The 19,742-nt window shown below is 45.8% G+C and overlaps 1 protein-coding gene across 1 annotated transcript in view; it reads left to right on the forward strand.

Annotated features, from left to right (window-relative positions):
* KIDINS220 (kinase D interacting substrate 220) overlaps positions 1-4,705 on the forward strand; it is a 95,318-nt gene extending 90,613 nt beyond the window's left edge. The window contains exon 31 of the mRNA XM_080813575.1: positions 1,712-4,705. Coding sequence (XP_080669701.1) covers positions 1,712-2,974 — 1,263 coding nt within the window. The 3' untranslated portion in view covers positions 2,975-4,705. The remainder of the gene's footprint in view (positions 1-1,711) is intronic.
* Positions 4,706-19,742: the final 15,037 nt, after the last annotated feature.

Genomic DNA, 19,742 nt, shown 5'->3' on the forward strand with positions numbered 1-19,742 from the left:
AAGATAAGTTCACACTTGACCCTTTTGTCCCGTGTTTCTGCAGCAGTGCTTCCTTTCTTTTCCCTGGGATTCCTTCTAGCAGCCCGTAAGAAATCTCTTTGCTTTTCCACACTTGTACCTCCTCCCGTGACCGGGGAACTCCTAGGCTTCCCATTCATGCAGCAGCTCTGCAGTGGTCTTGTCATCTCAGGCCCCTTGTACTTTTAAAAATGACTGAAGACCCCAGAGAGCTTTTGTTTATGTAGATTTTATCTGTATATTACATTAGAAATAAAAACTGAGAAACTTTAAAAATACTTACTAATTTAAAAATAAACCACTTATGTGTCAACATAAATAGCCTTTTTATGAGAAATGGGAATATCCTCCAAAACAAGACAAACTTTAGTGAAAATGGGATTGCTTTGCAAATCTCTTTGATGCCTGACTTAATAGGAGGCAGCCAGACTCCCCCTTCCCCCCATATCTGCTTCTGCATTAAATCTCTTGTGACCTCACACATCATGGAGCCTCTGGAAGTCCCACAGGATGCACTGGCGGGAACGAGAGTGAGAGGCGCTGGCCTCGTCCTGTGATGCTCTGATGAGAATTGTTGAGACCTCTGGGGTCCCCGACGTGGTGTGGACACACTGCATCTGAGAGCGGAGAGGTCGCTCTCCGAACAGTCCGAAGCCACTCGCAGGGGACCTTCTCAAGGAGACGGGCCATTTTCTCCCCGTGGGAGGAAGACTCTGGGTCTTAGTTCTGCTTCTTTGCTGCAGCCTTCACTCTTACCCTTCGTAGAATTCCTTTGTTCTTTTTCTTCCGTTTCCCTTCTCTTTTTCCTAATCTGTATTCTTTACTCCTCCCTTATCAGCTTTTCTGAGATCTAAAGCAATTCAAACCCTAAAACTTCACATTGGAAATCAAACTTTTAAGAATACTTCATTTCTCTGTTTACTGGGACCTAACTGCTGGCCTCATGGCTTCCATTTCTGTTCATTTGGATCCTGTATTTGTCTTTTCTGTTGCTCCCTATACTTTATTCCTTTTAAATTGTTATTTTTGGCATTTAGAGTACATTTTCATACTCAGCTAAAGTTCGACAGAAACGTGTCATACAAGTTGAGAAAGTTTCCTTTTTTTTAATTTCAAGGATATTTAGTGAATAATTCTTTTTTTTTATTTAAAATTATTTAAAATTCCAGTTAGTTAACATACAGTGTAATTTAGTTTCAGGTGCACAATATAGTGATTCAGCACATCCATACAATAACCAGTGGTCATCAGAGAAAGGTTCTTTTTAACATACATTGAAGACTTGGGTATTTTGTTTTTGAGATATACCTTTAGTTTTCTTTGTCTTTTCTAAAAGGAGTTTTTGTATTTTATCAATGAAGGTGACTTTTGCCTTAAATAAAAGCTAAAAGTTTAAAATTATAAAAATAGGTGCTAAGATTATTTGTTAATACAACCTTTAATTATACCTTTAAATATTAATAATAAACTAACATTATTAAAATTTATATAAAGCTTTCTAATAACAGTAAAATTATCCATAAGATCACAGCTTTTATTAAACTGTGTTATGTAGAATTCTTTTAAAAGAATTTGGTATTTTGAGGACTTTAAAAATTCCGAGTGTACATATATATTTCCTAAGTTGATATTTATTATGCCTTTTTTTTTTGCTTATTTGAAATCTTAAATTTATTTTTTTCTGTCTTCACAGTCACAAACTCGCAGAACCCCAAGTCTTTCGAGTCTCAATTCCCAGGATTCCAGTATTGAAATTTCAAAGCTTACTGATAAGGTGCAGGCCGAGTATAGAGATGCCTATAGAGAATATATTGCTCAGATGTCTCAGTTAGAAGGGGGTGCAGGTTCCACAACAATTAGCGGCAGATCTTCTCCACATAGCACGTACTATATGGGTCAGAGTTCATCAGGGGGCTCCATTCACTCTAATCTAGAACCAGAGAAAGGGAAGGATAGTGAACCAAAGCAAGATGATGGAAGGAAGTCGTTCTTAATGAAGAGGGGAGATGTTATAGATTATTCATCATCAGGGGTTTCCACTAATGATGCCTCACCCCTGGATCCCATCACGGAAGAAGATGAGAAGTCTGACCAGTCAGGCAGTAAGCTGCTCCCCGGCAAGAAGTCCTCAGAAAGGTCCAGCCTCTTCCAGACAGAGTTGAAGCTTAAGGGAGGTGGACTGCGCTATCAAAAACTTCCAAGTGATGAGGATGAATCTGGGACAGAAGAGTCAGATAATACTCCACTGCTCAAAGATGATAAAGATAAAAAAGTGGAAGGGAAAGTAGAGAGAGTATCAAAGTCTCCAGAACACAGTGCTGAGCCGATCAGAACCTTCATTAAAGCCAAAGAGTATTTGTCAGATGCCCTCCTTGACAAAAAGGACTCATCTGATTCAGGAGTGAGATCCAGTGAAAGTTCTCCCAATCATTCTCTTCACAATGAAGGGGCTGATGATTCCCAGCTTGAAAAGGCGAATCTCATTGAGCTCGAAGATGATAGCAACAGTGGAAAACGGGGGATACCACATAGCCTGAGCGGCCTGCAAGATCCAATTATAGCTCGGATGTCCATTTGTTCTGAAGACAAGAAAAGCCCTTCCGAATGTAGCTTGATAGCCAGCAGTCCTGAAGAAAACTGGCCAGCGTGTCAGAAAGCCTACAACCTGAACCGAACACCCAGTACCGTGACTCTGAACAACAACAGTGCGCCAGCGAACAGATCCAATCAGAATTTTGATGAAATGGAAGGAACGAGGGAGACTTCCCAAGTCCTTATGAGGCCTGGTTCCAGTTCCAACCCAAGTGCTATTCAGAATGAAAACCTCAAAAGCATGACGCATAAGCGAAGCCAACGTTCAAGTTACACAAGGCTCTCCAAGGAGTCTTCAGAGCTCCATGCAGTGGCCTCTTCTGATAGTACAGGCTTTGGAGAGGAAAGAGAAAGCATTCTTTAAGAGAAATCAGCAAAAGCAGAATAGTATTACTCCACCCCTGTGACAAAATTGACCCACATTTATAGCGAATCCATCCATGCATGCCATCTTTGTACGCTTCATTCACAAATAATGAATGGGAAGGTCTTTGGTAAAAGAAGGATACACTATATATACAAGAGGAAAGTGTAAGAAGGGCCGATTGATCAGTCAGCCTCCACTGTCTTTGTAATTAGAAGCTTAAAAACTCACTATTGTTATTGGAACTTGCATTGGCGCACAACCTCATACAATTTTTTGAGACAAGATCTAAGCATAAAAATAGGTTAGAAATATCTTATTAGATAGAAAGGGCATGATTTGCCAAAGAAAATGGAAAGCTAGAGACCCCTTTTGTACAACATTCACTCATCAAATATTCAAAGGAAGACATGGTATTAGATGAACCAGAAGCAAATTTTGCTCTTCGAGGGTAAAAGATAAGAATTTATAGGTTATGGAGTAGCCCAGAGACTACTGTATAAATAGAGAACCAGTGTTGTATATAATAGACACATTGTTTAACAAGGGCTTTAAAAATTGATAAGAAGGTGAATGAACAGTGCTCAAAATAGAGACCCAGTGATGAGACCTTTTTGAGCTGCTAGGAGAGTGGCCCGTGGGGAGGGGCTGAGAACCTGCCTGGGACCTGGATGCTGGCCTCCACATCCCAGACGCGGCTCTCACCCCATCCACCAGCTTGAGAAACCACGCTGGTCTCTTCTGTGACTCTTTTAAATCGTGTACCCAACTTTTCTTAGCCTAGCAGTGAGAGGGAAAAACATGAATTCTTTCTCTGGAGAATCAGGGAGACATGGGTAATAATAGGCTCTGATACTCATGGGTTAAGAGAATGAGGAAATAATTACATCAGAAAGGTCAGTGTCACTTGACAAAGACAAGGAAATATTTAATCAAGTAAAATTAAATTATGCCTTCTATACCAGGGTAGAGTATATCTATCTACTTCATCTATTCCAAAACTAGCATGCTAACCCTAGGGGAGGACCGTAAAAAAGGATATACTTTAAGAAGTTTTAAGATGTAACAAAGCAAGGGTAAAAAGCAGATAAAACTGGTGAGACTTTGCATTTATTGTTAGCAGGGTTAAGAGAATGACCATATTTAAGTATCATATGGACTAGAAGTGGACCCTGTCATCATGCATTGATTTTTGTTGTTGTTTTAACATAGCCTATTTATGTAGAATTAATTTTGGCAGTATATCCTCAGTCACAGATAAGATCGTAGATGGTGAGATCGTAGAATGTGCAATTACCCAAAGTTAGTGTTACATTTGTGATAGTTTTCACTTAATAGATTTTTATTAATACACCGAATAAATTATTTAGTTGACCAGTCATTGCGCTGAATAGTTGCTGTTTTGGGTTTCATTGTCTTGATGTTTGAGTATAATCTAACATTTCCTTAAAGTGTTTATTTTGCATGACTTTAACAAATGTTTTTAACCAATTTAAGGCAGGATGTTATTGACATTATATATTGAAATGTTAACATTTTAGTATTTATAGTGGTTTAGTTCACAATATTGTATAATTAGTAATTACTTCAGAGGCAATATTTTGTTCTTTTCCCGGTGAGTAGATGCAGCTTAATATCATTGTCGTACATTCTTTATGCTGTTTGTGAAGTTAATACTAGAGTATTAAGTGTACAAATAGATTTAGAGAACAATAAAAAAATTGCATGTTATTCTGACTCATGAATTTTTATTCACTACAGTGATGACTCACATTTGATTACAAATAAAAGAGTAATTTGTGTGTTTGTTTTGTTGTATGTGTGTACAGTTTGTGAAAGATGTTCAGGTTCATGGAGCAGTCGCACAACTGGCAGACGTGTGCTGAGCTGCCCCACTAGTCCTTTGGAGGGAACTTGGCTCCTCGGTCCCCGAGCCTGAACGGTGCTGTGCTGGGGCATTAGTGCCCGACAGCACGACACTCCACCAGGCATTTCTGTAGCTGCAGGAAGTAGCTTGTCCAGATCCTGGGAGGATATCAGCTTAATTATTATTATATGAGCAGTATGGAAAAGTTTTCCTTCTCATACTGTTACAGGAATCGACAAGCCAGATGGCGTATTGAGTCATACCGTCATCCCTTTGAATCTGTATGTCTATGTGTGTGTGTGTGTGTGTGTGTGTGTGTATCTATTTATACTGTATAGCTCAGTCTGGTCCTCACATATACGAAACTCTGCTCTAAGCTGGGTGGAACATGATAGAAAAGAAAATCAGTGCTTTAATCTTGCCAGTCCCTTCGCTTCTGTGTCACTTAGAGTTTTACCATATTTTATAAATCATTCTGCCTTCACTGTAAGCCGTGGGTAGTTCTGTTCACGTAGCAGAACGTTAAGCCCAGTCATTCACCTTAGACATGTGGAGTGGTGGGTAGGAGTACAGCCCTCCTGCAGGGGAGACTGGAAATGGAAGGAAGCTATTGACATCTCTCAATTGATACAATTTTCACAGTGCTGAGGGTGTAGGGTCAGCGCTCAAATTCTGGGAAATTTAACGATTTGTAACTGAATCAACATTTCCAAAATTGATGGGAAAATCTGTTTTTGTGTTATATTTTATTATGTAAGTTTTAGCAGTCAATAATTTTAATTGCCTAACCAAGTAATTTTAGAAATTTATTTGCTAAAATTCTCAACTTGAGAACTCCTTAGATCATTTGCATGTTTTAGTGCTGCAGTAACATACATTTTAATCATGATTTTTTTTTTCCTTACAAATACTAACCATTAGAAAATACTGTTTGAATGAAATTAAATTCTTTATTCTTCTGGCTAAAATACTAAACTTAAAAGATTTTAAGACTACTCTATTTTTGGTTGCACCAGGAATTCTCAGCCTATTTAGAAGTATCCCCGAGTTCAAAAATCTCTGAATTCCTGGCTCACTCTTGAGTAAATCAACACAACTGCCCAGAAAAGAGGTCACTGTCCCCTTCACTTTGTGGATGAGTGACATTGAGGGAAAAGCAGGTAAAAGGGAAGGTGCAATAAAATTAACTTTGGCAAACACTTGAGACTGAACATCTTGGTTCCCTTATTCCCTACCTGCCCTTCTAGACTTAGACTGACACTTGGCAGAAGGGAAGAAGCGGGCGGGGAAACTTCTTGCTTGGGGTTACAGGTGAGGGCTATCTAGCCTGGGGTGGGCTATTTGAAATGATTGTATTTTTAATTTCCAGGTGGTGGTGCGCCTACCCTTCCCTACCCCATAATTTCAAGCATAGGCCATAATTATGAAAATTAATTGAAAAATAGAAATTTATATATAACAGTGAGCCCACACTGGATGGTCTTTTAATGGTTCAGCACTTCAGAAAGGTTGAGAATCCTTGGTTGAGACTGATTAACTAGAAAGAGAAGTTAAAATCTTACGTAATTTTAAACCCTTTCATGTCTAGGAAGAAAATGCGGCCTTTGAAATAGATACATCTTCAGAGGATCCAATTTAAACTAAGGTATGTAAAAAATTAGTTTTCAAAGTCAACTAGTTTTAAGCCAGTTGTTGGACACGATTTTCACCAATTAGAGAATTTGTATTCTTACTGCTTTAAGAAACAGAGTTAAGTAAGAACATCTAAAACCATCGCTGGAAATGAACCACTGCACAGCCAAAGCTTTGTAAGTAAAATTACTAGTAAAGCACAGTCTTGGTTTACACCGTCCGGAGTCTGCTGTGCCCTGGTCCCTGGGGTGGCTGAAAGGTTTCATTGACTTGGCCTTACTTGAACTCAGGGCAGAGAACTTCCTAAACGGGACGTGGGTGGCTTGTATGATTAGCTCCACCCTGAATTTCCCATTACAGCGAGGCATTAAAATAAAGAATTTTTAAGAATATAAAAGGGTCCTGGAGAAGAAAGAACAATTATTTCTAGACTCTGAGTAGTACAACTCTTTAAAAACCCCATGAAAATGTCGATGATCTGATCTCACTGGAGTGAGGACCAAAGTTGGCAGAAACATGAATTACACAATACTGTGGGGTAAAGGCAGTGTGACTGTTCGCGAGCATACGGTATTCTGAATGTGCCCGGGGAGTGTCATCAGCAGTCATCTGTTTACAGAGAACACGCTTAAGTCCTGAACTTTCTGAGGCTGAATATGGTTTTTGTAGTGCTATTTACACCAGTGATAGACATCAGGAGCCCTTGCTTAGTTTTGCCAGGATTTAACAAAATGTGAAATAATATATCAAACCGAATTATTAAAATTTGAATAAATGACATTTTACTCTTAAATCTAGAGTTACATGCTCCATATTATTCAAATTAAGAAGCTGTTTGAAATAACTAAGATGGTCTTGATTACCCACTATCATTTTCTAATTTTAACATATATTTTATACTTATTTACCTTGTTTTCTTTCAAGGCAACAAGGGCTCTAGGTCTTAGTACCCTGCCCACTAGACCCTTTCTCGTGACAATTTGGTTAGCTTCTCACGCTCGGCTTCCTCACCAAACCTAAGGGGGTCAAGAAGATACTACCCACCACTCAGTAACCTGCTACCAGTTGCTGGAGAAGAGAAATGCTCACCTCTGCCTGTTTTCTTTCCTAGTAGCTGTAAAGTTTGAATTGGTTTTAATGAAGTTTTCTGTTTATGAAATTCTAGGTGAAAGCCCAAATGTAGAGCAAAAAGCATGTCAATGAACTCCACATAACCCGGCATTTTGTATCTTCTAGCATCTTCTTGGTCAAATATCTAATAAAAAGTTAGATTGTTATTTTTAAAATTCCAGCTCCTGCCACTCGCATGTGCTTCAGCCAGCATGTTTCTGAGAACTCGCACACTGTACATTGTCCTCGCGAATGCCCATTAAACTCTCTGTGCTCTTAAAAAAGTTACTTTCTTTTTGAGTGCTTTGTGTTTTTCTTCCTCTACCTTTAACCTGACTTCTTTGGCTCCTTTTCATCTTCGGTTTTTTTTGTATTGTGTATTTATCCGATTTTACCACAAAGCCTTCTTCAGACGGCGGAACGGGACGGAGCCTCCAGCAGCGTAGAGCGAACCTCGGACTGGGTTAGCGCGGGCACGTCGGGGCCGGACTCGGCAGGCGAGCGGCCGAGGCCGCGGCGGACCGGGAGCGCCCGCGCGCCGAGCCTGCGCCGCGGCCGTCGTTGCGGGCCCGGGTCGCCTCAACGCCGCGGCTCTGCACGGCGCGCCCCGCCGCGCTCAGGCTGCCGCTTCACGCCCGCCCCCCTCCCTGTCTGGCCCCCGGAAGCTTTTCGGTCTGAGGCGCCGGGAGTCTGTCCGGACCCTTACAGCGACCCCCCGCGGCAGGGTCCCCGCAGCCCGTCCCGAGACGCGCCGTCGCTTCCAAGTGCCGGGCCCTGGGTCGCTCGGGGGTGTCCGTCACCCCCTCCTGCGCTCGAAGCCCTTCGGAACCTTGTGGGGACGCCCGTCGTCCAAGTTAGCGGAACTGCGGAGTCAAACCAGATGCTTCGTCCGCGTTTACTTCAGGGCGTTGGAAATACCCGCGGGGCCGACGGAGCGCGAGCGCGTCTCCTCGGCGCCCGGGGCTGCGGCGGGACCGGGGGGACGCCCGCTGCGGGGCCGCGCGACAGGCCGCTGTGCAGGCTCCGCCGCCCGGGCTCCGTGTCCAGCCTCTTCCGTCCAGGAGCCGCGCTCGCTCTTCCCGCCGACCGCCCTCACGGCTCTGTCGCTTCGGTCCCAGCGTGCCCCCTGGGTCCGACCGGAGCGAGCGTGTGCGTCTGCGGTGCGGCTGCGCCGCCGCGGGCTGCTCCGAAGAGTCGTTCGTGAGGCGGCCTGAGCTCGCCGACGGGCCCGTCTCGCCGCTCAACGCGGGGCGAGTTCGCTCCCGGCCGGGGGCCGGGTCGCCGCCGTCCGCGCCGACGTGAGGACTCGGGCCCGCGCGCCTCCCTCCGCCGCCTCAGCAGGCGCCGCCGCGCGCGTTCCGGGCCCGCGGGAGCGGACGGGGCGGGGGAGCGCGCCAGGGGGTGGCGCAGGCCCCTCGCCCTGGCCCCGCTGGGCCCCGCGGCGGCGCCGAGCGGCGGGGGGAGGCTGCGGCGCCGGGGACCCGGCCGCCCCGCGGGCAGAGCGAGCGTCCGGGGCGCGCGGGAGCCCTCGCGGCGGGGACACCTGCCGGGCTTCCCTGCGGCGGACTCAACGCCGCGACGGTCTGTTTTCCGCCAGAGCGGTCCCCGCTCTGGCCGGCGTCGGTTTCCCGTTTTATCCTGTGCGGGTTTCCTCCCGCGGGGGGTCCGTCCCGGCCGGACGCCAGCGAGAGGAGCGCTTCCCGGGCAGCCGGTCTCCCGCGAGCCCGCTCGTCCCGCGCCGCGGAAACGGAGGCTTCGGGCGCGGCGCAGGCCGCGGGAGGGATCCGCCAGGTAAGCACGGGGGCCGCGGGACGTGTCTCACCGGCCCCGGGACGCTCTTCGGTCCGTCCGGAACCCGCCTGCCCCCTGCCGCCCCCGGCTCTGCGAGGTCTCTTCCTCCTGGAGCAGGAACGGCGGCTCTCGGTGGCTTTTCCTCGCGGTGAGAGGGGGCAGCGTGGGGTCCTGGGGGGTCCGGGCCCCGGGCCGGGGGCTGCCGGTTCAGAGACAAGGACCCCCCCCCCCCTAGGGACCTCGGCTCTCCGGGAAAGAGCGCCGCCCCGAGAAGTCGGCGGAGATCAGACCCCATGTCCGCAATGTTGTCTAGAAACGAACTCGTCCGTCCGTAGTCCAGCTCTATGGACCACTTTCCAGTTTTTTCCTACCAGTACTTCCTCGGTTCCAAGAGGCATGTTTTTGTTTGTTTGTTTGTTTTTTGTCTCCCCCCCCCCCCGTTTGACTTTTCTGAAATGTTTTGACAACCGGCAGCGTTTTTCCAAAGTAAGGAAGTAAGGCCGCATCTCACAGTGGATGGAGTCCTGTTGGGATTGATAAGGCGCGATGTTACTGGAAGTGTGGCGGGGTCATGCCGGATGGCAGCGTCAGCAACAGCCGCGAGCTGGAGGTGATGGACGTTTCACCGACCTCCAAAAGCCAACAGTGTATGCTGAATATTTGTGTTCTCGGTGACTACCCCTCCTGTGTGTGTTTTGGATATTTAAAATATTGTCATGCATTTATTATAATAAAAATAGCTTAGATTTATTGAGCACACATGCACCCGACGACGTTCTAAGACCTCTACATGTATTAACTAATTTAATCTTCACAATAACTTCATGAAGTAATTACTATTACTCTCAATTTGCAAATGAGAAACTGAGTTTCAGAGATTCCCAAGGTCACATGGCTACTGAGTGGTGAAGCCACGATCAGGCCCAGGCAATACAGCTCCAGAATGTCCACTCTTCATGCTACGTTTATCACTATTGTTCTGTCCATTCTTACATTTTCCAAGATATATTTTAATTTTAGCTCTCTTTGCTGTATCATCATCATTGTCTATTCGTTTTAAGATAGGATTTGGGGTCTCTCAAGTAGCTTTCTGTTTGTTTTAGAAAGATAGAGATCTCTTAAAAAGTCTATAGCCATGTTTACATTTATAGAGAAAAAATTATTTATCATCCAACATCTTTGTTCCTACTAACTATTTTGGAACAACGTTGGATTTTTGGTTAAAAATTTATTGACTTTTTAAAAAAGGTCTTATTATTATTATTCATGAATTAGACCACTACATTAAAGCTTGCATGTTAGGTTGAAAATAATAATTTTATTTGTAGTCTTATTGTCGCATGACTGTCAGACACTTGCTCTTCTATGTGTCTGTTACCAATGTGCTGTGTTAGATTATAATCCTAAACACCACTCTGTGCATTTTTCTTCATATCCTATTGTTGATCAGAATTATTGCTTAATATTGTTCATAGAGAAGTAATATGTATCTATTTAAAAATCACTACTGCAGTAGAGTTGGTTTTTTTTAAATGATTCTGGTCACTGCCTCCTCAGAAAGAAAGGAAAATGGGCAAAACTGGACTCCGTATCTCATAATGACAACTAGTCACTAATGGCAAGAAGCCAAGACACGCGTCGATAATAGTGGATAGACAGTGCATTGAGACGCTGGTTGGGAGACCGTCTAGTTTCGTATGATCATCTGCCTAATAATGTGTGTGCTCACTTGAGCCAGACACTGTTGCAAGTGCTTACATGGGCCTAACTCGCTACATTCTAACCAGCCAACGAAGCAGATCCTGTTAGCAGCCCTGCTTTACAGAAACTGCAATGCAGGAAGTTATAACTTTTACATAATTTTACATGCATTATATTTTTATAACTGTTTCCTAAAACATTGGCATCATTAGTGTTCTTTGTTTTTGAGAAAACTGAAGATTTGGGGGTGTGAGGCCCATCCCGCCCTCGACCCTACCCTCAGGGTCACCCAGCAAGTAAACAGAACAAAGACACCAACCCTGGTTTTCTGCCTCTAAATTTTGTAATTTTCCCATCAGCCACCACACTGCCTGCTTCTCTTCCCCCAGCACCCCTCACTGGGCGCTGCATGGGTCTGTGATGCTTCTGCTCTCCATTCCCTTGTCAGAGAAAATGTTAGTGGAGAGTAGTAAACACGCCTGAGTCCTCACACTCAGCTGAACGAATGTCAGGTTTCCCAGAGAAGCTCTTGTGTCTTCCTCTGTGCCATTCCCCCGAACCACGGCCACCCTGATGCTGGGCAGTATGGTGGGCCAGATCTGAAGGTGACCCCGGCGCTGCGAATCCTTGCGAATCTCAGAATGTGTCCCCTGTCTGGCTGCATCATCCTCGCTGACAGGATCGCCCGAGCTGAACTCTGTTCGTTTGGTATAAATGACCAAGGTGAAATACTTACAGTGGTTGTGTGTGTCTGTGTGTGTGTGTGTGTGTGTGTGTGTGTGTACACTTGCACGTGCATATGTTAAAATTTTTCCTTGCCAGATAGCCGTTCTGACTGAGCCCACCACTGAATTAGGGGGTCAGCAGGTCAGTCGGCCACTGATGAAGGAACACAGAACAGAGTCGCGAGGCTTGAGTGGTGGCCCAGGCTCTGCGACCTGTTCATCAGATGCCACTTACTTGTCCGCCTTGATTTCTTCAGAGAAACATGGAACGATGGAGGAAAGAGGATTCCCTCCCGTGGTAACTGGGCTACCTCCCCAGAGTTTATTACGTGTTGGCCCCTTGCACGCATTAGTTCTCTGCTCTTTGCAATAATATGGAGGGGCAGACGCTTCTCCTGTCTTACAAACAGGGAACTAAAGCTGAGAGAAGTTAAAAACCTTGCCCGGGGTTTTGCCGTTATGTGTTAGAGCAGGGATTTGAACTCAGGTCTGACACCAAAGCCATGAATGTATCCCCAGCTATCCACGTGTCTCTGCAAGGATGTCCATGAACTCCGCTTGCAGACACCGAGCACGCAGAATGGAAACACTGTGGTCACCCATGCATCCCCCTCGGGTTTACCCACGGGGACATTATGCAGTGGTCATACCATTACGAGTGCTTCGGGCTGCCCGGAATGGTTTGCTTCCACTGACTTTCAGCTTCCTTTACCTTTGTCTTAGCTCAGGCTGCTGTAAGCACGTACCACAGACTGGTGGCTTAGAAACAACAGAGTTTATGTGTCAGTTCTGGGGCTGGAAGTCCGGAATCGGGGAGGCAGCCCGGCCAGGTTCTGGCAGAGCGCTGTTCCGGCCTGCAGATGCCCAGAGCGCTCGCATCCTCGCGCGGGGGACAGTGGGTGGAAACGAGCTCTCCTGTGACTTGCATGTGAGCACTAATCCCATCGAATGAATTTTTTTTTAAGATTTTTTATTTATTAATTTGACAGAGATCACAAGTAGGCAGAGAGGCAGGCAGAGAGAGAGGAGGAAGCAGGCTCCCCGCTGAGCAGAGAGCCCGATGTGGGGCTCGATCTCAGGACCCTGAGATCATGACCCGAGCCAAAGGCAGAGGCTTTAGCCCACTGAGCCACCCAGGCGCCCCTCCATCGAATGAATTTTGAGGTGATACAAACATTCGGTTCCTAACAGCCTTCCTCCTCCGGATCATTTTCTGGCTAGTGGAAACCAGCTCTTTGTTATTAGACCTGGTAAGCGCTAACGTTCAGCACGAGTAGAAACTGTCTCCTACCTGTCTGCTCTTCGGGTCCCACTGACTTCCAGTCTGCCGGAAGTGCTGCGCCGTCACTCTGCTGCTCGGGGGCTTCCAGGACCGCGGCTCTGCACGGAGATGCAAGGCCAGCCTCTCTGTCAGGCTCGTGCGTTGATCTGCCACCCCCGGAGGCCTGGCCGAGCACAGGGAAGACGGTGGTCACAGGGCGCGGCTTCCTGCCAGGCTCGGCTTCAGCATTAGGACAAGAAAATGGCTCATCCTGGACCTGCTCACCCATCAGGACCCCTCTTGCAGGTGGTCCCTCACCGCCGGAAACAAGGTGATCTTTCCTCTAGGACCTGTAGCAGCCACTGTTTCTTCCAGAAGTTCCAGAGATCTTCCAGATCTCCAGCCCCTCGTGCCCCCCTGGAGGATGGGGATTGGGGCCGGAGGTTCCATGCTTCTAATCATGGCTTGGTCTTTCTGGTGACCCGCCCCATCCTGAAGCCATCCAGGAGCCCACCGAGAGCCATCTCTTTAGAACAAGATGTACCTCTCCTCCAGGAAATTCCAGGGGATTTAGAAGCTCTGTCAGGAACCTGGATCAAAGATCAAATCTCTCTCTCTCAGTAAGCAAATATCGATAATATCAATGTAACTATGGTAAGGTTAAGAATTAGGAACTGCCGATATCTTAGAAGTCTTCTGCGTGTCTCTTCTGGAAGTATGGCCAAAGTACCATTCCCTTGCTTGAAGCATCCTCTCCTTCCTTACCTTTATGACTTTACCACCTGTGTATGTCTCCTGGAAAAATTTCACCTGCGTTTGATCTCATATAAATAAAATCATTTAATATTTACCCCTGACTTCCTTTTTTCATTGAACACTGTTTATCAGTACTGCTGTACATAGTTATAATTCATTAATTGTCACTGAAGAATAGTATTCTCTTACATAAATATGTATAACTTCCCTATTTATTGGCTGTTGGGTTGTTTCCAATTTTTATTGCAGTGTTTGTATGAAGGCGTTTTACATGTCTCCTGGTTTACCAGTGCAAGAGTTTGGACTTTTCATGTACAAATTTCTGGGTTTGAGTTATTTCTAGGAAAAAAACATGTATTTTTGTAATTCAGAAGACTAGTGCAAACAGCACAGACTCTCCTAGGTTTATTATATCTCTAAAGCCCCCCCCGGGGTATATCTATGTCTAGACTGCTGTGACGATCCTGAAATCTTAAACGTAACAAGAACTGGGAGCAAGTGTCAACAGTGAGTGACAGCACAAGAAATTGCCATCTGGAAACAGACCAAAACTGGGGCCTTTCATTTTGGAATGATGCAAGGAGAAGAGAGCTGTGATCCAAGGCATTGGCCTTGTGACAGGTGTGGCCAGGAGGTTGCGTGTGTGCCCAGCAACCCCTAGAATTCCAGACCTCCCCTTCCTCCAGCACTGGCGGAACTTTCCACCCAGATGTGGGTGGTCATCTCTCGTGCTGGTCTAACACAGACCTATCCCCCAAATCCCCCAAATCAACTCTCCCTGCCATGTTTTCCTCCTTCTCATTGGTGCCATAATGATTTCCTCACTCAGGCTCAGAACTGAGTTATCTTTGCCTCTTGTCTCTCCCATCCTCTCAGCCCATCTGTCACTAAGCTCTTAGCTATTCCCTGCAGTGTCTCTCTAGGCTGTCCCTGTAGGGTCCTTTCACCTTGCCACTAGCACCCACCACCACCAGCCTCCCACCTCTTCCCTTCTTCCTTATCTGCCCAGAAATACCATCGAAACCTCCAAAATCACGGAGTTCATCATTTCCTGCCCAACAATGGTGATGTCTCTCCTGCCACCCCAAGTATCCAATCTAGTGACCTTCCGTGGATGCTCGAGACCCTTCACGTTATGGCCCCAATTTACTCCTGTACACATCGATTTCTAGATTAAAGTTGTCCACTCACGTCGATTTTCCTGAGTATTGCAAAGATCTTCAGGAAACTAAACTCAGAGATGATCCTTATTTTTTGTGGGTTTGTCCTCCATCCATGCTCAGGTGCACGCTTTCTCCTCCTCACATGCTGAGCGCTCTACCTTCTTGACACAACATCTCCTGTTGAAATGCAGTTGTCTGGGGTTTCCCTTAAAGCCTGGAAACTTCTCACAAACCAAGGGAGTGTTCATTCGTGCCTTCACACAGCCGGCCACCACCACAGGCAAGGCATTGGGGCAAGAGTCAAACTGGAACTTGGTGGGCAGCAAGTGAACCGAATTTATTACAGAAAGAGCTGCAGTAAATTGAAAAATAATTGAATCTCAAAAATTATAGAATTAAAAAAGTTATAGAATGCTATCACACTGGGACACCTGGGTGGCTCCGTCAGTTAAGCATCTGCTTTTGGCTTAGGTGATGATCCCAGAGTCCTGGGATCGAATCCCGCCTTGGGCTCCTTGCTCAGCAGGGAGCCTGCTTCTCCCTGTGCCTGCCACTCCCCCTGCTTGTGCTCTCTCTCTGACAAATAAATAAAATATTTTTAAAAACGCTATCATATCCTTTATGGAAATAGAAGGGTCTTGAGTTTAGCAACATACAGAAGCATAAAGTTCTCCAAAGAGACCTGACAAGATTTGAGTCTAACACCCTCAATTTGTAAATTAAAAAAGTCAGAGTCCGAGTGTTTTCCAGCATGCCGCAACTTGTTTTGACTTGTGACAGCACTAACCTCAGTGTTGTCAAACTAATCTTGTTCCAACAGCCTTAGAGACAGAGGACTGCGTTACTATGGACTAGACTAGAAATTGTCGACCAGTAGTTAGAGTGAAGAACATCAATGAACGTGTGAAGTCAATTGTTCACGTAACTGTAAATACATAAAAAGAGATGTGATTGGACATAACTGACATCAAAAGTGAGAGTGTGACCCTGAAGATTAAACAAAGTACAGATGATATCAAAGACAATCCAAGTAAACAGTCAGTGACATTGGCAGGAAAGAGGTAAGAGCTGTGATTCTAGCAATGGGACAAGTGCTGGGAGACGAGCTGATTTTCGAGAACAACTCGTGTGTCCTGAAGGACGTCTTGAACCCAAGGTAAGACGTTAAAAAAAAAATCTGTACCATGAATTTGAATGACAAGAGGAGAATTCAGAGGCTTAGCATTTGTTCTGGTGTTTCAAAGGAAACTGGACAAAAATAGCATGGATTTGAGGAAAACAGTAATTGGTGATGAGAGGTGGTGTTTTCTCTGTGACCCAGAAACGAAATGTCAAAGTTTGCGCTGGAAAATTACAACATTCCCAATATCCCCCAAAGTACACATGTCAAAATCCCAGATAAAGAGTACATTGCTTTGTCTCTGCCATCTGTGGCATGGTTCAAACCGGAAGTCAAAAATCCATCCATCCCGTCCTGCACACACGCTCAAGGTCCACAGCATGCCTGCCTTACAAGGCGGAGAGCTGAATGGGGTCTTTTGGCTTCAGCACATCCAGGGCCCAGCTGAGCCGTTTCTGACCAAAATCTGTCACCGGATTTGTCGCGGACTTTAGCTTTTCCCTTGAACATCTGTGGAAGGCCGGTTATGTGAGGATATTAGTAAGTATTACACAAAAAACTGGATTCGTGATCTGATGAGTTTGGGAAGTCCATTCAAATGGGTTTCTTTGTTGCATAATGTATTAAAACTTCAATGTATATTTGGAAATTCCAAGGAGAGAGAATGGTGTGCAATCTCTTCCAAACAGAGCTGACCCCGAGCCCCGTTTCCCTTGAGCATTGAGCAGGACAGTATTCCATAGAACTTCCTGTAAAGAGCCTTGATTAATTGAGGCCTTTCCTCCAAATGACTTTTGGAAATTTCAATAAAGAACATGTGTCACTGAGCCTATTCAAACAATCTTGCTGTCCCTGTGTACGTGGTTGCCAGCCAAGGCTCGTCTTTAGAGTGTAAGACGTCCGTTTGGGTAAGTCTAAGAACTTGCCCTTCCTGCTACGTAGTGACTTCAGTACCAGTTAAGAATGGGAGAAGATCACATGAAGCTCTTCCATCTCATCCTGACATGTCAGCCTGCAAGGACAAGGATCCCAGGAAGGGGGGTGACAGCAGTGGGCTGGGCCGACACATACGCAAGTCTGGAAAGCAGAGACACAGGCTGTAAACCGTGTTTACCAGCGGGTCCCTGAAGAGACACGAGTTGAGTTGGTGTGCAGGGGGCCTCAGAGGGCCTCCAGCCCAGGCCCCCCCGGGAAGCCCAGGGTCGCCCCCTAAGGCAGGGGTGAAAGTGGTTGAGAACCGGAAGGCCGGCTGACCGCCTTCCCATCACCCCCCTCTGAAGCCCTCTCCTCCTCCTGTCAGTCCCCAGAACGTTTGCCCAGGAGATGTTCAAGCCAAGTGATTTCCAGTTGTTTGCTGCCAATAAAATGGAAGCTAGATGTAGCCAAGTTGTCATGGTATAGAACACTAAAAATAACGCTTGAGACTGGACTGCCATGCCATTTCTAACGCGTGACTTGGACAAGTCCCCTGCGTGGACATTGGTCTACGGAAACTGCTTCCAACTCCATCTACTTCGTCGTGTGAGTGGGGCTTCTCGGCGCTGAAACCTATGCGATTACAAACGGATTAAAATTCATGTTGAACCCTGGCTCATTCTATACGATAGTAATATTCATCCGTGGATACTGAAAATAACTGAAAAAAAAAACCAGTTTTGCACATCTTATTTTCTGTAAAATATTATCTTAATGTTTATAAAAATTTTTAAGGGTTGAGGAATGTTTTGTTGTAACGGAAACAAAAACACTTCTAATTTCAACATGTAAGTGCACATATTCTTTTTTGCAGAAAAGCATAATAGGATGAGAAATAATTTTCAAATGCAAACATATATTAGAATAAAACTCTGTGGGGGTCTTGGACTAGAAGCACTAGGCCAGAGAGAAGAAGAAGCAGTGTGAAATTTCTGACTCTGAAAGAAGAAATGGTTCTTGTATTTTAATTTATCATTTTATTTTGTTTAGATTTTGTATATTTATTTGAGAGAGAGAGAGAGCGCGCAAGCAGGGGGAGGGGTGGAGGGAGAGAGAGAAGCAGGCTCCCCGCTGAGCAGAGAGCCCTGTGGGGCTCGAACCCAGGATGGTGGTCAGATGGTGGGAGGGTCTGGAGGCCTCGTGAGGGTTTTCCCACTCCTGTGCCCAGTAGGTGACAGATGAGGTGTGAGCTGGGATGGCGGGTGTTGGTGGCAACAGCTACATGTAGTCTCTCTCTGCAGCCTGGGCTTCCTCAAGAAATGGCAGCTATATACCAAGGGTGATGAGGGAGGGAGAGACAGAGACAGAGACAGAGAGAGAGAGAGAACCATGCCAAGTTGCACGACCTTTTATGAACCAGCCTTGGAATTCACAGAGCATCCCTTCCTTTGCATTCACAAAGTCCAGCCCAGGTTCAAGGGCAGGAGACAGATTCCACCCCTTGCTGTGGGAATAAGCAAGGTTCCAGAAGAGGATGTGGGACCAGAAATATTTCTGCAGCCTTTTTGGAAAGCACAGACTGCCGCAGATCCGTACGGAGATCAGGAAGGCAAACTCTCCCCTGTGGTACCATCGCGGCAGAACACGGATGGAAAACCAGCTCTGCTCCATGCAGCACGCACTCTGGCCTGATTTTTGAGACCTGATCTTCTTCCGGGACAGGAGAATTCCAGATAGCGCGCTGGAGCTGAAAGGACCCGAGGCTTTGCTTCCGCGGGCCTGACAGCGAGTGAGTGCAGTCACTTGCCGGTGGGGCCCCAGGGAGAACCGCCTGCCGCCTGCCGCTCTCTGCGGGCTCGACCCCAGCTCTGGGTTCCACGGGGTGCCCGTGAGGGTGGCCTGGGGCAGGAAACGGTCTTGGCGGAAGACCTGTGAAGTCAAGCAGAGCTGAGCCCTCACCACCAAAGCCCTCGGTGTACTTTTGGTGGCCAATCGCGTCCACTCACATCTCCCTGGAATGATTTCCACTGAGTCGGAAAATGTCAGTGAAAATTTACACCCTTACTATAGTGAAAAAAAAAAAAGATGTAAAAAATAGAAATGGCTTTCTTTTCAGACACTGTCACCATTTCTCTCTTGCATATGGCTTCCAGCAAGAGGTTTGTGTGTTTTTTTTTCTTTTTTTTTTTTCCCCTTTCCTTCTATTTCACTGATGATTTGGCTATGGAATCTCAGAGAACTTGGGTCTTTGCCTGTAACTAAGAATGTAAAGGCCTTACACAGAAAATGTGGAAGTGTATAAAAAATCTTCAATATATACTATTTTCAGATTGCATATCAACATAACATTTAGGATTCAAGTCGCCTATCTTTATCTCTATAGACATTACACCAGAGCTACCACGATCCTATGTATAAATGTGTGGAAATGGCCCAAGAGGCATTTTCAACATTTCCAGAACTTCGATCTTTTTATCTCCTTAACTACTTGAAGGGTGTCACTTTCTTTGGTGGATCCGAAGAACATTATCGATTGTGTGTAATCTTTCCAGTAATTAAAGTATTTCCCCCGAGACAGGCTGCATACATACTCTCCCCGGGCGGGGCAGGCGGAGGGAAGGACTGCCTGGATTTTATCCTGGGCTATTACACCTTTTTGCCATTCCATGTATTAGTAGAATAATCATTTCAAGTCCAAAATATTTAAGAGTATCTAATATATCTTTA

The sequence above is a fragment of the Martes martes genome, assembly GCF_963455335.1.
Source record: "Martes martes genome assembly, chromosome: 9".
Classification (NCBI taxonomy): Eukaryota; Metazoa; Chordata; class Mammalia; order Carnivora; family Mustelidae; genus Martes; species Martes martes.